The sequence below is a fragment of the Bos javanicus genome, chromosome 16 (genome assembly GCF_032452875.1).
Source record: "Bos javanicus breed banteng chromosome 16, ARS-OSU_banteng_1.0, whole genome shotgun sequence".
NCBI classification, from domain to species: Eukaryota; Metazoa; Chordata; class Mammalia; order Artiodactyla; family Bovidae; genus Bos; species Bos javanicus.
Genome location: NC_083883.1, coordinates 56724070 through 56745024, shown reverse-complemented (window position 1 = coordinate 56745024; position 20955 = coordinate 56724070). Strand labels below are relative to the sequence as shown.

Sequence of the window (20955 nt, the reverse complement as noted above, 5' to 3'; positions counted from 1 at the left end):
GTCTCCTGCATTGCAGGCGGATTCTTTACCAAGGGGTAGAGAGAGGAGAATTTCTACATGTAATAATAGCATACAGATGTACTGTAGTACTTACTAAGTTATAGGCACCAATCATATATAAACTCATTAGACTCTAACAACAATCCTATGTGATGCGTGTTACTAATATCCCCATTTTAAAGACAGGGGAAATGTAAGTTACCTAAAATGTTACTATTAGTTGCTCATTTATGTCTGACTCTTCATGACCCCATGGACTGTATAGCCTGTCAGGTTCCTCTGTCCATGGAATTCTCCAGGCAAGAATACTGGAGTGGGTTGCCATTTCCTTCTCCAGGGGATCTTGCCAACTCAGGGATTGAACCTGGTTCTCCTGCATTGCATGCGTATTCTTTGCCATCTGAGCCACCAGGGATGCCAATAAGTTACCTAAGATCACTGGATAAACTGTTGAAGATGGGATCTGTTCTCAGGAGGCAGAAGAAGAGTAGCAAGAAAAGCAAGTACTATGCTAATGCTGTTTTGAGAACTATTGAGAGATCAAGTTAGATAAAAAATAGAAAAGATGTCAACTAGATTTCATCAATGACTTGATCAAAAAAGCTACAATAGCATGGTAAGGAAACATACCATAGTAAAGACCATTGAAAAGCCAATAATATAAAAGGTATACTTAATAACCTTTATATAATATACACAGCCCCTCCAAGACAAGGCTCAGTCTTCTAAAATTTAACCAGAATCAACTGACTTCCCTAAAAACATTCCAGATATTTCCAAACGAAAGTACATAGCATTGGAGTCTTCAAAACTGAGGCATTTCATTTGTCTCAGTTCAGTTCAGTTCAGTTGCTCAGTCGTGTCCGACTCTTTGCGACCCCATGAATCGCAGCACAGCAGGCCTCCCTGTCCATCACAAACTCCCGGAGTTCACTCAGACTCATGTCCATCGAGTCAGTGATGCCATCCAGCCATCTCATCCTCTGTCGTCCCCTTCTCCTCCTGCCCCCAATCCCTCCCAGCATCACAGTCTTTTCCAATGAGTCAGCTCTTCGCTTGAGGTGGCCAAAGTACTGGAGTTTCAGCTTCAGCATCAGTCCCTCCAAAGAAATCCCAGGGCTGATCTCCTTCAGAATGGACTGGTTGGATCTCCTTGCAGTCCAAGGGACTCTCAAGAGTCTTCTCCAACACCACAGTTCAAAAGCATCAATTCTTCAGCGCTCAGCCTTCTTCACAGTCCAACTCTCACATCCATACATGACCACAGGAAAAACCATAGCCTTGACTAAATGGACCTTTGTTGGCAAAGTAACGTCTCTGCTTTTGAATATGCTGTCTAGGTTGGTCATAACTTTTCTTCCAAGGAGTAAGCGTCTTTTAATTTCATGGCTGCAATCACCATCTGCAGTGATTTTGGAGCCCAAAAAAATAAAGTCTGACACTTTCCACTGTTTCCCCATCTAATTCCCATGAAGTGATGGGACCGGATGCCATGATCTTCGTTTTCTGAATGTTGAGCTTTAAGCCAACTTTTTTACTCTCCACTTTCATTCTCATCAAGAGGCTTTTTAGTTCCTCTTCACTTTCCACCATAAGGGTGGTGTCATCTGCATATCTGAGGTTATTGATATTTCTCCCGACAATCTTGATTCCAGCTTGTGTTTCTTCCAGTCCAGCATTTCTCATGATGTACTCTGCATATAAGTTATATAAGCAGGGTGACAATATACAACCTTGATGGACTCCTTTTCCTATTTGGAACCAGTCTGTTGTTCCATGTCCAATTCTAACTGTTGCTGCCTGACCTGCATATAGATATCTCAAGAGGCAGATCAGGTGGTCTGGTATTCCCATCTCTTTCAGAATTTTCCACAGTTTATTGTGATCCACACAGTCAAAGGCTTTGGCACAGTCAATAAAGCAGAAATAGATGTTTTTCTGCAACTCTCTTGCTTTTTCCATGATCCAGTGGATCTTGGCAATTTCAAAATTATTATAATAATTACTTTTTTTTTCTTTATTTTATTTTATTTTGTTTTTAAACTTTACATAATTGTATTAGTTTTGCCAAATATCAAAATGAATCCGCCACAGGTATACATGTGTTCCCCATCCTGAACCCTCCTCCCTCCCCATACCATCCCTCTGGGTCGTCCCAGTGCACTAGCCCCAAGCATCCAGTATCGTGCATCGAACCTGGACTGGCAACTCGTTTCTTACATGATATTTTACATGTTTCAATGCCATTCTCCCAAATCTTCCCACCCTCTCCCTCTCCCACAGAGTCCATAAGACTGTTCTATACATCAGTGTCTCTTTTGCTGTCTCATAATAATTACTTTTTAAGTTGCTTTGTTTTTCTGCCTGATTTAAGGATCTATAAAGGTACGAATCTAGAAATTCTGATTTTTCAAGAGTATGGTTGCTAACAGAAAGTAGTTTTGCAATATGGATCAAAAATTAAAATGTGATTACAGTTTGACCAACAATTACATTCTTAGGAATTTATCCTAAAGATACCATATGCAAAGATGGAATTTAAGGATGTTTGTTACAGCTTTGTTTAACAGGGAAGTCTAAAAACAATTTTAATGTCCATAAAAATTAAATATAAAATTGGTTAAATAAATTATGATATATACAATAGAAAAATAAGCAGTCATTTAAAAGGCTAAGGAAGTTCTACATGTAATAATAGCTCCTGGGTGACTGTAGTGCTTACTAAGTTAACAGGCACCAATCATATATTAACTCATTAAACCTTCACAACAATCCTATGGAATAGGTATTACTAATATTCCCATTTTAAAGATGAGGAAACTGTAATTTACCTAAGATCACTGGACAAATTGTGTAAGATGGGATTTAAACTCAACCAGTCTGACCCTGTGCTTTTAACCACTACATGTGTATTATAACACAGAAGGATATTTATAATATTATATGAAAAGTCTTGTTCAACAGAATTTTTAAAAGAAAATAAATATATGTTAATCCTTTCACATTGTACTTCAAGATGTACTTACTACCTCCCCATCATCTTATCTGTAACCCTCAAACCCATATTAAAACATATTTATTTATATACACATGTATATGTATATGAGTGCACGTAGGTAGGTAATACATGCTTACATATTCAATAGACTAGAGCATGGGAGAAAGATTTTATACTAAATTTTTATTATGGTTTCCTCTAAGGTAGGGTTATAAATGGGCTTTAGCTCTGTAATGTTTCTATGCTTGTGGTCAGGGTGGAGGGAAACGTTCTGCCATTTACTTTTAATCCTTGTCAGAAAGCAAAGAATCTATTCTGATTAGAAGTTTTCTCTGGCAATATGAAGTCACTCAGATTAATTCTCACTGATCATCTTCCATCTATTATAATGTACTATGCTATGACTACTGAATGCATCATATAATCACTAAATTAGATTTTTAGGAATATACCTAGCCTACCTAATGGATTCTGCCAACAGCCTAAATAATTTAATGATGCTACTATAAGGAATCATTGTTTTAGCTGAGTAGCTTTCTAGCCACCTGGTAGATTGTTTCTCGAAGAAGGCAATGGCACCCCACTCCAGTACTCTTGCCTGAAAAATCCCATGGACAGAGGAGCCTGGTGGGCCGCAGTCCATGGGGTCGCTAAGAGTCGGACAAGACTCAGCGACTTCACTTTCACTTTTCACTTTCATGCACTGGAGAAGGAAATGGCAACCCACTCCAGTGTTCTTGCCTGGAGAATCCCAGGGATGGGGGAGCCTGGTGGGGAGCCGTCTATGGGGTCGCACAGAGTCGGACATGACTGAAGCGACTTAGCAGCAGCAGCAGCAGGAGCAGGCTGTTTCTAACCCAAAAGGAAATAGCTCCCATTCAGAAAACAGATGTTATAAATCATACGGAGCAACAGAGACATTCACCTATGTTTATGTTGTTTAAAAATGTTATTAATTCAGCTATACCTTTGCTAAGTCAAAAGATTTCAAACAATCTGGGGCCTTGGTTCTATCAATTATCAGCTGGGGGAGAGAATTATTAAATGGTTTTCTCCGATACAGTTTATGGTTCTCCTACAAATAACATCTGGATATTTAATATATGCTAATGAGATGATCTATGCTAACACTCAATGCTCAAGTGTTAGCACTGAGTGCTCAAGTAATGTTACTTACCTTTCTGATTCCCCTCATCATAAGAAATAGAGAGAAATCCCTCTGCAGCTATACTGAAAATTGGTTAGGCTAGGTTCATTAGCACTTTCCACTATCCCTAAGTTTATTATTTTTATATAAACAAGTTTATATTCTTTCATCTGACAGATTAGAAGCTAAAAATTAATCACTGTCAGATGTGTTTTGGGGTATTCTTTTTCTAGGCAGGAGCAGTCAGATCAGTTAAGTATACTTAGGTACAGCCTATGTGTACTGATTCTATGTGGGGTCAGCGCCAAAATTCAAACAAGAACTCCTAAAGTAACTTTGTCAAATGAATTGTTCATATCTAAACTCAAAATGAAAAATATGAAGTACACTGTATGTACATTTTAACAGAATAAGAGATAAGGAGCAGTAGCCATGTCTTGAGTTATATAAGGCCCATGTAATGTGATGCCTTTGCTTTCATAAAAGTATTTAATGGTTAAGCAGGAAAGCTCTCCTAAAATATCAAGAGGTTCTCTGAAGCTTCAAGTTACGATCTTTGGGGAAATGTGGAAGACTTATGGGGAATCTAGTAATAAATTCTGAGTAACTTCATGAAAATAACAGTAATCACAATAATGACAGCTACCATTTATTAGGCAATACAACTTTCCATTACGTTAAGGGATTTTATGGATCCTATTATTTAGCAATCCTACGGATTAGTTTTCATTATTATCTCAAAACTCAGGGTCTGAGCACTGTGTAATTTGCCCAAGGTCATACACTAGAGCTGAAATTAGAACCAAATCTATCTGAGTCCAGTGTCTGCAATTTTAACAACTACATTTTACTAGGAAAAGGGTGAGCCTGCATCTTTTTATAAACAAGGCAATTTTCACCCTCAATAATAGAACTTCATTTTTAACCAAAGGACAAAAACCAATCAGGTTATTTTCATCAACTCTGCAGCAAATGTCTTGCTGTTACCACACTTTAAAAGTTGCACTGATATGTTGATATAAAATCCAAAGAGGTAATTATAATTGAATTCTGATACGTCATATAAATTTCTAGCTATCAGAGAAAGAACTGCAAATTGCAAGTAGCAGTTTCTTTTTTAGTCAGCATATTACAGAAGCTTTCTAATAATTCAATTATATGTTTAGCTACCTTTAGAGATGTTATTATGGTAAGAAGCATTTTAAGAAAAAAGCTGGCATCATTTTGACAGAGAACAGGTTTTAACTTTTTCTCATATCATCCAACTTGAATGAATGGAAATATTTTTATATGCTGCTGAAAAGAGTGTTATGATAGCAAGATTAAATGGATTATAAGAAAATCAAACTTAAAATACACAACAACAAAAGATGGGAGGAGAGAAGAGCAGAGTTCCTCAGATAAGTTGTTTTTTGTGTTCAAGAATCTAGAATGAGTCAAAGGTTGTAAACTGAATGATGCTCAGTTCCAAGGGCAGAGAGATACGGTAGTTTGGTTAAACATAAAAACGGACTTACCTTTAGGAGAGCCAAGGCTACATGAAAGATTATGTTCAAACCCTGAAACAGAAAAAGAGAGTCAAAATCAATAATCACATCTATCACTATTTTGTTATTTTCCCAAGACCTCCACATATCATTAATAAAATCTGATTGTTTTCATTTCCACATACAATAATAATTAAATGAGATTTTTTAAAGGTATTTTTCTTCTCTGAGAGGCTTATTATAAATTTTAGGTCCTTTTTAACTGGTGCTTACATAAAATTATTGTTTTTACAGTAAATTACTTTTCTCCAGTCTATTTCTGGTTCAAGGCCTGGAAAAATCAAGTTCCTTGATCAAAATTGCAGTGACACTGAAGTCTAAAATTATTAAGTGAAATTTCCAAGTCCTATCTGTGTTATATGGTTACACTGCCCGTCGAAAACAAAACAGAGAACAAAAGGTGTTTCTGGTAACCGAGGCAGACTATGTGAGGGGGTAATCGTCACACTGGATTTCTACTACCTACCATGCTAATTGTTTTGTGGTTTTAGTGTTGGTTTTCAAGAAGTATTTGTACAACTAGAGGTTGTAATTAGTAGCTATCTCCTAGACTTCCTTGTCTTTTTCTTCCTGAAAACCAGAGCAACATTTCTTCAGGAATAAAAAAAATTAAACAGCTTGCTAAGAAGCCATACTGGAGCTGAATTTTGACTCTGAGTGAGATGTTGAGATATAGAAGTCAAGAGAAAGGAATCTTAAATGCTCAAGATGACAGAGGCAGAAACAAAACTGCCACAGAATATGCTGTTTCTTTGCCATGCAAGTCATCAATCACGAGAAAAAAGACCTTTCAAATTTGAGCTGATATTTCCCATAAGTTCGTATCTTCCCATAACTATGTGGCATGCCCTCTTCAGCTTGGTCACAAGTATAATCTAAACTACCTTTTGGACATGGAATTGTACTAGATGCACTATGCAAAGAATTCCTAATGAACCATCCTTTTACTATCTCCAAAATCAGAAGCAAGGATTAGGACTAGGTAATTAGAGTATATTCCCGTTATAATATGAGACTCTCTCACATTCAACTACCGAACATATGATGTAATGGCAGAAGAGATGAATGATAAACACAAAATATTTGGTTGAAAGTTTTGAATGTACTGAGTTAATTCTTTAAGAAACCAAAGCAGTAAAATGCACAATCAGGCCAGGAGACAAAATCAAATTGACAAAGAGTTCATTACCACACCAAGCAATGATTCTAGACTAGTTTTGATCACCATTAGAAAAAAAAATACCAGAGAAGGCAATGACACCCCATTCCAGTATTCTTGCCTGGAAAATCCCATGGACGGAGGAGCCTGATAGGCTGCAGTCCATGGGGTCACTAAGAGTCCGACACGACTGAGCGACTACTTTCACTTTTCACTTCCATGCACTGGAGAAGGAAATGGCAACCCACTCCAGTGTTCTTGCCTGGAGAATCCCAGGGACAGCAGAGCCTGGTGGGCTGCCGTCTATGGGGTCACACCGAGTCGGACACAACTGAAGTGACGCAGCAGCAGCAGAAAAAATAGAGAGATAGTACTATAACAATAACAAAAATAATAATTATAAAACAACTTGGGTTACGATTAAGCAGAATTTGCTTTCCTAATCTAAATTTGGATCCTCGCCCTCTAGCTGCTGCCTACTTGTAGGCCCTGCTTCACATTCCCTCCATCTCCCACACCACAACCACTAGGCATAGTCCAACCGGAGTGCTGTGCTCATCAACCTGCCATGAAGACCAAATCCACAGTGTCTCTGATTCTTAGTTTTTTTTTTTTTTCAATCACTGTTACTATGTAAGCACCTCTTGTCTCTACTTCTCTAATCCCCATAAACCTCTGGCCTTCCTCCGAAGCCCGTCTCCCACCCTTCCATCTCCTTCCCAGACCCCTTCAGAGTATTCCACTCCATGTTCAGCCAACTTAGCTATGCTCTTGACCTTCCTGCCAAACATTTTCCCCCACCTCCATGCTTTCACAGAAAGAGTGAAATCTAGGGATCCATATAGCAACCTGTATTACGATTCTCATTTTTCAGAGTATGAACTTGATTACCTAAGTTATATATGCATTTAGTAGTTGCAGGCTAGGATCATTCTCCAAAGCCTTCCAAATGAGTAGTCTAATGGCATTTTCACCTCACAGTGTTGGTGTAAAATATATATATTAAGGGCTTATTTGATGACCAAATGATTAAACTATACTAGGTATCTCCAAGTTTTCTGGGATTTGTTCTTTTCCATATGGACCCAACTAGACCAATTTGTAGAGTCACCATCAAATAATAGTAAGTAACATTTTCTTCAACAATCTCAAACTATTGGACAATTGAGCTATGGAACACACAAAGAAGAATTTAGGGAAAAAAGGATCTGTAAATAACCAAAACAGCTCTTGCTAATAGCAAGGAAAAAACTGATTCAAATTTTAATTTCACTTACACTTAGAATTAGTAAAGAATCTGCCTGCAATGTAGGAGACCTGGGTTTGATCTCTGGGTCAGGAAGATCCTCTGGAGAAGGAAATGGCAATCCACCCCACTATTCTTACCAAAGAATCCCATGAACAGAGGAGCCTGGCAGGCTATGGTCCATGGGGTCTCAAAGAGTCAGTATGACTAAAGCAACTAAACAACATGATTTTATTGTTTATAGGTATCAGAAGTAGCAAGCTAAAAGACAAAGTATGTGCTAGACGGGATTAGGGACATAGCCTATAGAGACAGTTACCAGAATCAAAATATTGTACTTGATAGAAGGTAAACTTTAAAAAATATATATAGCTATCTGGGCTCATCTAATGACATCAATAGCCCTTCAAGAGCTAATATTAGTTTACTGTGATAATCTCAGAAATATTAATGAATGCTTATGTTATATTTGAAACACTGTGCTTAAGAAGAAAGCACAGTCTGTGTTTTAAATAAAAAGTAGTTTTTTTAAGTTTGGGCAGCTAAAGAGTTAACTTTCATTTATTAGAAAATTTTATACAAATAAATTATTTAACTAAGTTCATAATGTACCTGCTTATGTGAAACCCTAGATGTTATCATAAAAAATGAAGACAAGTAAAGACTTCATAAGCTTTAAACTGAAGTAGAAAAAAAAAAACAAAAACTGAAGTAGAATAGTGTGGCCAGACTATACAAACAAAGACACAATATTTCCATACCTCTAGATTGCTGGAAATTAGAAAAAAACATGCTATTCTGCCAAGTTCTTTATTTCACTACAAAATCTATCCTGATTTCCTAATAGAATAAAAAAGGCAACTTTAGTTAGATATTTTAAATTATCTATTTTTCTCTTTTAGATAAGACTTATTCCCACTTAGGAATATAATTAGAGGTATCATTAAATGATAGTAACTTCTATAGGCCAGCATTCAGGAAGCACAAGTAGGTTTCTTTTAAGATGACAATGTCAGTGGAAGCTTTGGTCCTCAGCCTGCTAGCCAACAATGAAGTACATTGTAAGCAACCATTCACTCTTCCAAGCCACAAAATGAACTAAATACTCCATTATTTCATTGCCCACTTACTCTTACATGGTCCAACATTTGTCTAATTAAGCTGAAATATATTAAAAAAAATTTTTTTTAAAGAAAAGATGTCCTACACTTTCAAGATGCCTCCCTCTTCAGAAATATGTAATCTATAACAATTTGTTTTTCACTGAGGGGTAAATAAGTGTTCCTAATAGAATTGAAAGGGCTAAGGTATTTAAAGAATTATTAACAGTGAAAATAACAGGTAAATACACTGTCATGGCTACTTACCATTTATATGCAAAGTCTAACTCCAAGGGCAAGATAATAAATGAGTCAATATCCATTGACTATTTCCTACATGTCAAGATCTAAATTAATTACACCATAAACACATCCTTACTTAGTCCCACAACAACCTGAAATTCCATTTTACCCACAAAAAAATTAGATTTAGAGAAGTCAAATTATATTTCCTAAGGTCATACAGCTCTTTAGTGGATTTTAACCTATACAGTATAAGTCTAGAAGTCATACTCATAACCACTGTTAAGAGAAGATGGCTGAATGAATGAATGAATACCTTAGCTGAGTATTATTTAATGTGGCTTCTAATTCTTAAAGGATTAAAGTCATTCTTCCTATTTAAAGGCAAGTGTATTTTGAGAGTATACTTGCCTTTAAATATACTTTTCTCATTAACTTTTTGAGAGTTCATGAGAAACGCTGGACTGGAAGAAGCACAAGCTGTAATTAAGATTGCCGGGAGAAATATCAATAACCTCAGATATGCAGAGGACACCACCCTTATGGCAGAAAGTGAAGAGGAACTCAAAAGCCTCTTGATGAAAGTAAAAGACAGTGAAAAAGTTGGCTTAAAGCTCAACATTCAGAAAACGAAGATCATGGCATCGGGTCCCATCACTTCATGGGAAATAGATGGGGAAACAGTGGAAACAGTGTCAGACTTTATTTTTCTGGGCTCCAAAATCACTACAGACGGTGACTGCAGCCATGAAATTAAAAGACGCTTGCTCCTTGGAAGGAAAGTTATGACCAACCTAGATAGCATATTCAAAAGCAGAGACATTACTTTGCCAATAAAGGTCCGTCTAAGTCAAGGCTATGGTTTTTCCTGTGGTCATGTATGGATGTGAGAGTTGGACTGTGAAGAAGGCTGAGCGCCGAAGAATTGATGCTTTTGAACTGTGGTGTTGGAGAAGACTCCTGAGAGTCCCTTGGACTGCAAGGAGATCCAACCAGTCCATTCTGAAGGAGATCAGCCCTGGGATTTCCTTGGAGGGACTGATGCTGAAGCTGAAACTCCAGTACTTTGGCCACCTCATGCAAAGAGTTGACTCATTGGAAAAGACTGTGATGCTGGGAGGGATTGGGGGCAGGAGGAAAAGGGGACGACAGAGGATGAGATGGAATCATTGACTCAATGGACGTGAGTCTGAGTGAACTCCGGGAGTTGGTGATGGACAGGGAGGCCTGGCGTGCTGCGATTCATGGGGTTGCGAAGAGTCGGACATGACTGAGCAACTGAACTGAACTGATATTTTGAGAGTAAGGAGGAGAAAGACTAATAATAGGTGACCTCTATCAAAACCAAATTTTATTATTTGTCTCCATATTAAAAACACAAAAATCATCTGACTGCTTGCAGGACGTGAAGCAATAGAAACTCAGCTTGCTGCGAAAATAAAGGGTCACCACCTTTATCCAGTGACAACAGACTGAGCGACAACCTTCTGGGTATGAAGTAGTTCCTTAACTGCCTGGGAAGCTGCTGTATCAAAATTTAGTCACAGCCTGGAAAAATCTTCACTTTAAAGAACACCTACAAGTAATTGCCTCAAATTAAATAATTGCTCCAAAGTGCAGATCATCGTGTTCCTGGGTAGGCCAACAACTGAGCACCCACCACCCTGTATAAAGGAAGGCTGACAGCAGAGCACTCACGGAAACAAAGACACGAGTGTCTTGGCTCTGATGAGCAGGCAATCGCGGGCTCAGAGGGGCTGACAGATTGTGTGAGAAGCTGTCAAGAACCACACTGACAGCACTGAGAACAAACACGGAGAAGGCAGTGTCAAAGAAGTGCCAAATGTGCATCAGCACTTGGGTCCTTAGGGAGCAGCATAAATGGGAAATAAACAGTATGTGGAAATGGAGATCCAAGCAACAAGGCAGTGAAAAATGATCAGACAGGTAAACGGAGCAGACTCAAGGACGAACACAACTGAAGCTGGAGAAAATGGGTGCTGCTCTTTTTGAGCCATCCAGTGTGGGACACGTCACTCCAGGAAGGGGCAACGACTCACTGAGACACCATTTAGAAAGCATATTCAATGAACTGAGCACTTACTAAGTATTCAATAAACGCTAGCAATTATTATTCAGAGAAGGCAATGGCACCCCACTGCAGTACTCTTGCCTGGAAAATCCCATGGGCGGAGGAGCCTGGTAGGCTGCAGTCCATGGAGTTGCTAAGAGTCAGACAAGACTCAGCGACTTCACTTTCAGTTTTCACTTTCATGCCTTGGAGGAGGAAATGGCAATCCACTCCAGTGTTCTTGCCTGGAGAATCCTAGGGATGGGGGAGCCTGGTAGGCTGCCGTCTATGGGGTCGCATAGAGTTGGACAGGACTGAAGTGACTTAGCAGCAGCAGCAGCAATTATTATTAGGTTTGCATATTTATTGCCTACCATATCTTACATTTTATATATTGTTTTCACTAGTTCTCTCAATACTCTAGGGCATTTATGTTACCGCCACAATTTTAGAGATAAGGAAATTGAGGACCATAGACATCACACTGTTAGTAAATGGTAAAGCCAGGATTAGAATTTATGTATGTCGGACAAAAAAATGCCCATGCTTTTTTTTTCACCAATTCCATCTCTAGTGCAAAGCCAGTGAGATTTTGGTGAAATATCTGTTATGAATGAAAGGTGGTCATAATTCTCAGACACTTTTCCCATTGAGAGGCAGAGTCTTGGTCCTTTCCTTTTGAATCTGGTGAGACTATCTTACTGCTTTGACCAACAGAATATGATAGAAGTGAAACTATACCAATATTCTGTGCTCAGGTCTTGTAAGACACTGATTGACGGCTTCTATATCCTATTTCTTGGAGTGCCCTCTTGGAAGCCAGTCACCAAGTAAGAAGTGCCATTACACTTAGACTCCCATGCTCTAAGAGGCTGAACACAGAGGAAAGAGCGTGCAGGACACATGCCGTGCACAGAAAGAGGCCAAGGAACACCCTGGTGAGTGAAGATGTCATCCTGAAAGTGAATCCTCCAGCCTCAGGTGCCCGAGCTGATGCCAAGTGGATCAGAGATGAAGCACACAGATAAAGTCTTCCCAAATCCCCTAGTAATGAAATTGTTAATAAAATAAATAGATATTCGCAATTTTTAAAAAAAACTTTCACTTTGAAATAATTTCTAACTTGGAAAAAATTTGCAAAAATAGTGTCAAGAGTTTTCTGCTCAAACTTCACCCAGCTTCATCAAATGTTAACATCTTACAAAACCACACTACAACCACCAAAATCAAGAAAGTTGTGTTCAAATTTTTTTAAGTGTCCCACTAACAATTTTTTTGCTGGTCCAGGATCTAATCCTGATCATACATTGAATTTAGTTGTCGTGTCTCTTTAGGTTTTCTCCTGGGATAGTTTTCAGTCTTTATCTTTCACGAACTTGACTCTTGTCAAGAGTACCGGCCAGTTATTTTGTAGAATGCCCCTCAATTCGATCTGTCTGATGTTTCTTTATGATTAAACTTAGATTATGTATTCTTAGCACAAATACCCCAGATTCAATGCTGTGTCAGCCCATTTTATCAAGAAGCTACATAATATCAATAATGTCTTGCTCCAAAATCATTGTTTTAAAGTCATTCAGATTTGGCATAGTTTGTAACATCAGGTAACCAGAAAGAATCCCTTTGCCTTCTCTTTGATAAATTTCTTACTTCTGTGATATGCACTGAAATTCTTTTCTTCCCCCACAGAAAAGAGAAAGTGACAGATAATTACCACACAAATACAAAGAAGTAAATGCTGCTGCTGCTAAGTCGCTTCAGTCGTGTCCGACTCTGTTCGACCCCATAGACGGCAGCCCACCAGGCCCCGCCGTCCCTGGGATTCTCCAGGCAAGAACACTGGAGTGGGTTGCCATTTCCTCCTCAAACGCATGAAAGTGAAAAGTGAAAGTGAAGTCGCTTAGTCCTGTCCGATTCTTAGCGACCCCATGGACTGCAGCCCACCAGGCTCCTCCGTCCATGGGATTTTCCAGGCAAGAGTACTGGCTGCTCTTAAATATAGGTCCTATAGCAAGAACATTGTAAATGTTAGCCAAAAAAGTATTTTACTTTATTCTGTGCTTCTTGTATTATAAGTAGTTTACAAGTTCAATTTTTTTAGAATGACTAAACAATAGACTTTGATGGAGTAGTTAAGTAAAATGATGCGATGTTCTGGCTTTTGGTATGTTTCTGGTTGCCCGCTAGAGGGCAGGATTGTAGCACTGAAAACCAAAAACAGCTTTACCAAAAAAAAAAAAAAAGATTTCTGAGACTTTCATAGAAGCTTTGCATACAGATTCATTTAAGTCCTAATGTGTTAAAACTCTCATGGCTAAGTCCTCCCTTATGTCTACAACTAATTCACTAAAATAATACAAAATACGAAAAAACTTGGAGGATTGTCACCCTTCTTTCCCCCAGTTTTATTAAATATTCTCCTTTTTTGTTATAGAATTATTTGTTAATTTTTTCCTAAGTCGAGTGGTGAAGAAGAGTTCGAGAAGGGGGAGGGACGAGAAGTAAATGTAACATGGATGTGTCGGTTTAGTCATGGGTGATTGTCTTTGCTTGACTTGTTTGTTTTTAACATTCTATTTATTTACTTTAGTTCTGGCTGCCTCAGGTCTTAGTTGCGGCATACAGGATCTTTCCTTGTGGTACATGGGCTTCTCTCTCCTTGCGGCCTGCGAGCTCAGTTGCCCTGCCACACATACGATCCTAGTTTCCAGACCAGGGATAGAACCTGCGTCCCCTGCATTAGAAGACAGAATCCAGTGGATTCTCAACCACTGGACCACCAGGTAAGTCAACCAATTCCTGGACCACCAGGGATTCGTTTTTTCAGTGAACTCAACATTCAAAAAACTAAGATCATGGCATCTGGTTCCATCACTTCATGGTAAATAAATGGGAAAACAATGGAAAGAGTGGCAGACTATTTTCCTGGGCTCCAAAATCAGCATGGATGGTGACTGCAGCCATGAAACTAAAAGACACTTGCTTCTTGGAGGAAAAGCTATGACAAACCTAAACAATGTACTGAAAAGCAGAGACATCACTTTGCCAACAAGATCTGTGTAGTCAAATCTATGGGTTTTTCAGCAGTCATGTATGATGTGAGAGTTGGACCATAAATAAGGCGGAATGCCGAAGACGGATGCTTTCAAACTGGTCCTGGAGAAGACTCTTGAGAGTCCCTTGGAGAGCAAGGAGATCAAACCAGTCAATCCTAAAGGAAATCAACCCTGAATATTCATTGGAAGGACTGATGCTGAAGGTGAAGCTCCAAAACCTTGGCCACCTGATGGGAAGAGTTGACTCACTGGAAAACACCCGGATGCTGGGAAAGACGGAGGGCAGGAGGAGTAGGGGACTACAGGAGGATGAGATAGTTGGATGGTATCACGGATTCAATGGACATGAGTTTAAGCAAACTCAGGGAGATAGTGAGGGACCAGGAAGCCTGGTGTGCTGTAGTCCATGGGGTCACAAAGAGTCAGACGTGACTGAGCAACTGAACAACAACGACTGAAAAGTGGTATATCTACAAAGTCTGAGTCCTTAATTATGTGTGACTCTGGGAAGAACGCTTAGAAGTTAGTGACATCTGAAATAAATAAACCTTTCAAAAACAAAGCATGTAAAATAAGAGAAATAAATCAGTTTTTTGACAAGTATTCATCAAATCTGTGTGCCAGGCACTCTGAGAACTGTTTACTATATACTAGCATTTTTAAGTTTACAAGGATGGATAAGTTATCCTCTTCCAAGGATAGGAAAAGAATATGAGATAAAAATGTGAACAGACAACATTGTCCCTGGGCACAAAAAGGAGAAGTATGGCTTGGAAAACATGTTGTAGTTTCTATAAAGATGCCCTATTGGCAATGAACTCTGGCAATCACCCTTTGTTCTCCTCAAATCCCCTTAAGTCATGGTGAGCCTTGGATTATGTTGTCTTCTAGCTACAGTTATCTGTCAACCATCCCATGCTGCAGGGGTGTTACTGATGCCCTTCATAAGGACAAAGTATCCTCACCAATTCCTAACTACCAGCTGATCTTGATTCTTTCCTTCCTCCTATCTCCTGCTAACTTCCATAACTTCCAACTCACCCAGAAGCCAGAAAGTATATATGAATTCTATCAGAATTCTTGTACCTATACCTTCACCTTTCTTTTAAACTAAAAAAAGGTAAGAGATGAGAGGGATATAGAAGTGTAAGTGATGTAGAAATTGAAACACACTGCTGGAGGTTCATTAATTCACTCAAGATCACACATAAATCATTGAAGCTAGGATTCAAGACAGACAGTCTGTCTGCAGAGACAGCGTTTGAAAGGACCATGGTACACTATACACTTTCCTCAAATCTGAAGCTATTAATTTAAAGTGAGAAGATATTTTAAAAGTTAGCTGAATTAACAATGGAGATATTTAATACTGCATCTTCAGACTAAACATGGTTCCAGAAGACCAGTAGCTAAGAGATATGTGAGAGTGTATCAGTTTATTACTAAAGGTATATATTAATATACCAACCTGAGCGGCACTAAATATATGCTTCTGAGACAACAGAAAATACATATTGGCCTCTGGCACAGAGCTCCAGAAACGCTTGTAACTTCCAAAGTGATAAGAACACTGGGAGCATCTCTGTTGTACTACTTGGTCTTTGACCCCAGTTCCTGACACAGGATTCTTGAAACCTCTGTAATTTCCGGAGTGATACAAGTGTCTTTTGTTCTAGTGAAGTAACTGTGGGTGGGTTCCTGGATGGCTCCTGGATGAGGGCTGGTCACTGAAAGACCAAGCCAAGATTGGAGCTTGGAATTTCCGGGTCTACTTCACACCCCCCTGAGTAGGGAGAAGGGTTGAAAATAAAGTTAATGATCAATTAAGCCTATGTTATGAATCCTCCATAAAAATCCCAGTAGTATGGGATTTGGAAAGTTCCTAGGTTGACGAACACATCTGCTCTGGGAGAGTAATGCACCCCAACTCCATGGGGACACTGTGCTCAGGACCCCCTCAGACCTTGTCTTATGCATCTCTTCAACTGGCTGTTATTTGTATCCTTTATCATACTCTTCAATAAACTGGCAAAGGTAAGTAAATGTTTTCCTGAGTTCTGTGAGCCCTCTAGCAAATTAATTGAACTTGAGAAGGGGGTTAAGGGAGCCTCTGATGTCCAGCCAAAATGGACAGAATTGTGGGTGACCTGGGGGAGCTACTACTTGCACCTGTAATCTGAGGTAGGGTGGGAGCACAGAGTTGGGGGAGCAAGACTTTAACCTGTGGGACCTGACACTATATCCAGGTAGATGGTGTTGGGATTGAGGTAAATTGTGGGACACCCAAGTGGTGTTGCAGGGCAATGCTTGGTGTGGGAAAAAACAGCCACACATTGGGAGACTAAAAGTGTCAGGAGTGTTCCATATGAGTGTGTTAGGAGTGTGCGAGCAAAGGAAACACACAGAGAAGAAACATAGTAGATACACTTAACTGAGATTTTTTTCCCTATAACAGGAGGGAAAAACGTGATTCCCTTTACAGCGCTAATCTAGGTAATCCCAGTAAGAAGCTTTAGACCTACTGCTGCTGCTGCTAAGTCGCTTCAGTCGTGTCCAACTCTGTGCGACCCCATAGACGGCAGCCCACCAGGCTCCCCGTCCCTGGGATTCTCCAGGCAAGAACACTGGAGTGGGTTGCCATTTCCTTCTCCAATGCAGGAAAGTGAAAAGTGAAAAGTGAAAGGGAAGTCGCTCAGTCATGTCCGACTCTTTGTGACCCCATGGACTACAGCCCACCAGGCTCCTCCGTCCATGGGATTTTTCAGGCAAGAGTGCTGGAGTGGGGTGCCGTTGCCTTCTCCATTAGACCTACTGGTAGACTATAAAGTCCTCTTTGATAAGGCTCTCACGGGCTGCTACCGCATCTACCATGTCAGGAGGGAATGGCACTCTGTCCCCCCCTGCTGCTTGTTATGGGTTTCACTGGTGGTACCCAACTCCCCCTATATCCCACCCTCCTTAGTGATCTAACAGCCATGGGGAGATGAGAAATAGGTTTTTAAGATACTCCCCCATATCAGACCATGCCCTGAACCTCTGGACTTTACTGTATGGTGTTTTTCTCTACCTGGAACACTCTCCCGTCTTCTCGTAATTACTGTTCTCCTTGTTTAGGTCTGGGATTAGATGCCAATTCCTCTGGGAGGGTTTCTGGCTTTCCACTGCTAGGTTAGGCACCCGTGAATAGATCTCTTTCAAAACACCTACGCTCTCCACATCACAGCATTCAGTCTCAGATCAGATCAGATCAGTCGCTCAGTCGTGTCCGACTCTTTGCGACCCCATGAATCGCAGCACACCAGGCCTCCCTGTCCATCACAAACTCCCGGAGTTCACTCAGACTCACGTCCATTGAGTCAGTGATGCCACCCAGCCATCTCATCCTCTGTCGTCCCCTTCTCCTCCTGCCCCCAATCCCTCCCAGCATCAGAGTCTTTTCCAATGAGTCAATTCTTCGCATGAGGTGGCCAAAGTACTGGAGTTTCAGCTTTAGCATCATTCCTTCCAAAGAAATCCCAGGGCTGATCTCCTTTAGAATATTGATGGGTAATTACTCATTCACCAGTCTCTATTTCCTTGTAAGTTACAAGAGGGTAGAAACCTGCCTGTCTTTACTGGTATATTTCCATCACTTAGGACCCTACCTGGAACAGAGCAGGTACTCAGAATTAGTTGAATAAATGGATGACATAAATAGGGTTGTCAGGATCAAGGGAAAAATCTTTGATGAGAATTAAAATTCATGAAATGTTCTTCAAACTAATTTCTTCCTAAAATTTCTTGATATAAACTACATATTTTTTTTTTTTTTGGTTGCTGAGCCTCCTTTTCAGGTTATTTGAAGAGATAAACATGTTACACTCAGTTCCTCCTTAAATATTAAAAAAGTAAGCTCTTCGATAGTAACACTAAATTATAGGATGCTACTGTTCATCTTTTTCTGTCCCAGAAGGTTCACCATCTCTTTACAAATCTGAAAACTATAGTATAGTGCATCAGGAAAACAAAACCAATCACAGAGTAATCACCGTCTTCAGAGATAAGTAAGAACTGATATTTTAAGTAATCGCAACACAGAGTCATGTCAAGAAATGAAATAAAATAAGAATTTTCAGTCAAATATACTGTGGAGAGGATTAAAAAGCCTCAAAAAACTGCATGTAATTTTGCTTGATTGATGAATCCAGTGGCAAGTTGCATCTAGACTACCACACCAGGGAATGCCCTGCACAGGCGACTCTTGCCCCTCCACAGTGGAAGTCCTGAGGTCTGTGTCATGGTGGGAAACCACTAATGAGTGTATTTACCTTTGGAAATGCCCTGTACAGGTGAATCTTGCCCCTCCATAGCGGAAGTCCTGAGGTCTGTGTCATGGTGGGAAACCACTAATGAGTGTATTCACCTTTGGAGACCCTTTCTCTTTCTTCTGTCCTCACTCAGTATATGGGTAAATGTTGGTGATGCTTAAACACTAGGGACAGTAGAGGTGGAAGAGATACAGGAGCAAAGCACTGCAAAAGAGAATGAAAAGTTAAATCAGGTAAACAACTCCATGGCTGCCCACCATGTCTCTGTGGTGGTATAAGAAGAATGTTACTAATTACAGGAATTCACAAATGTTTTCAAATCTCTAGATGGGGCAGCTCCATCTTCCTCTCCACTGCTGGTTTCCTATGACCAAGAGCCACTAGTAGCCTGGTCTGAATAAAGAATGTAGGGCAAACTTTAAAAACCAGGGTAATATACCCTGGAGATAGCCAAGGAACCCAAATTTCTTTCTGCTTCAGAGATAGATGTAGCTTCTTTCTGCCAAAAACAACACAGGACTTAGAAATAAACTATATGAACCACTTTACAGAAGCCACTACATGGTAAGCTCTCATTGCTACCATCTCATAGAGGCTTTATCACAAAGAACTTCTGAGTACGCTGTTTCATTCAACTGGAACAATACCTGGTGCTATATAAGCTAATGGTAATACCTCTATTTTACAAAGGAACCTCAAACATATTAGGTGATTGATCTTAATTCACAGAATTAGAACTGGAATGGTTAAGTTTCCTTCTGATGCAGTTCTTTTGTCATTAGATGAGTAGTTCTCAAGCCAGGATTTTCATTAGAATCACCTGTGCTACTTTTATGACCCACAGATGCAGGAGTTCCACCTCAGATAACAATTTCTCTAGGTTAGAACCTGCCCACTTCTATTTTTAAGAACTTGCCAAGAGTCTCTAACATGAATTCAGACTGAGAACAGAGCATTACCTAAAGTTAGCAAGATAACTGCTCATTAGAATCACCTGGGGAGCTTTCCTAACACTCCCAGGTCTAATTTTATTGATCTGAGTGGGGGCCTGGTAATTATAATATGTAGCCAAGTGTGGGAACCATAGCACAATGCCTCTAACAAGCACGTCTTAAGATGCCTTAGAGTCTGCTTATAGCTATTTCATATCATTTAAAATGTTTCTAAAGGTCACATGTGGAAAGTTCTTAGTCAAACCCTGATATTAAATGTCACTGAAAATATTGTGTGCTGCATTGTAGCATTATTTAATTAAGAGATATGGAAACTAGCTGAAGATGATGGCAGAAATAGAAGCAACAAATATATCTTTAAAAAATAACACTGATATGGAGCTCAGTATAGCTTTTTAGAGCTTGTGATCAAATAAATGAAGATATTAAATAATCTCTGGAATCTATTAATACCAATCATGTGTTATAAAAAACTGGAACATATTCAATTCTCTACTGAATGGTCCTTTCAAGTACATTAATGTAGGTAATAATCCACTAAGAATAGAGGGTCAATGCTTCTACAATGAGTAAATCAATACACCAGATTTTACTTGAACTATGCAAAAAAAAAAAAAAAGAAGAAAGCCTGCTCAGCGATCAATGCAAAGAAATAGAGGAAAACAACAGAATGGGAAAGACTAGAGATCTCTTCAATAAAATTAGAGATACCAACGGAACATTTTATGCAAAGATGGGCTAAATAAAGGACAGAAATGGTAGGGAGCTAACAGAAGCAGAAGATATTAAGAAGAGGTGGCAAGAATACACAGAGGAACTGTACGAAAAACATCTTCATGAACCAGATAATCATGATGGTGTGATCACTCACCTAGAGCCAGACATCTTGGAATCTGGTCAAATGGGCCTTAGGAAGCATCACTATGAACAAAGCTAGTGGAGGTGATGGAATTCCAGTTGAGCTCTTTCAAATCCTGAAAGATGATGCTGTGAAAGTGCTGCACTCAATATGCCAGCAAATTTGGAAAACTCAGCAGTGGCCTCAGGACTGGAAAAGGTCAGTTTTCATTCCAATCCCAAAGAAAGGCAGTGCTAAACAATGCTCAAACTACCACACAATTGCACTCA

The 20955-nt window shown here is 39.5% G+C and overlaps 1 protein-coding gene across 2 annotated transcripts in view; it reads right to left on the bottom strand.

Moving 5' to 3' along the window:
• Nucleotides 1-20955, bottom strand: part of RABGAP1L (RAB GTPase activating protein 1 like) — a 741235-nt gene that overhangs the window by 203921 nt on the left and 516359 nt on the right. For both annotated transcript variants that reach the window (XM_061381704.1, XM_061381705.1), the window contains exon 18: nt 5663-5704. In XM_061381704.1, the coding sequence (XP_061237688.1) occupies nt 5663-5704 (42 nt within the window). The remainder of the gene's footprint in view (nt 1-5662; nt 5705-20955) is intronic.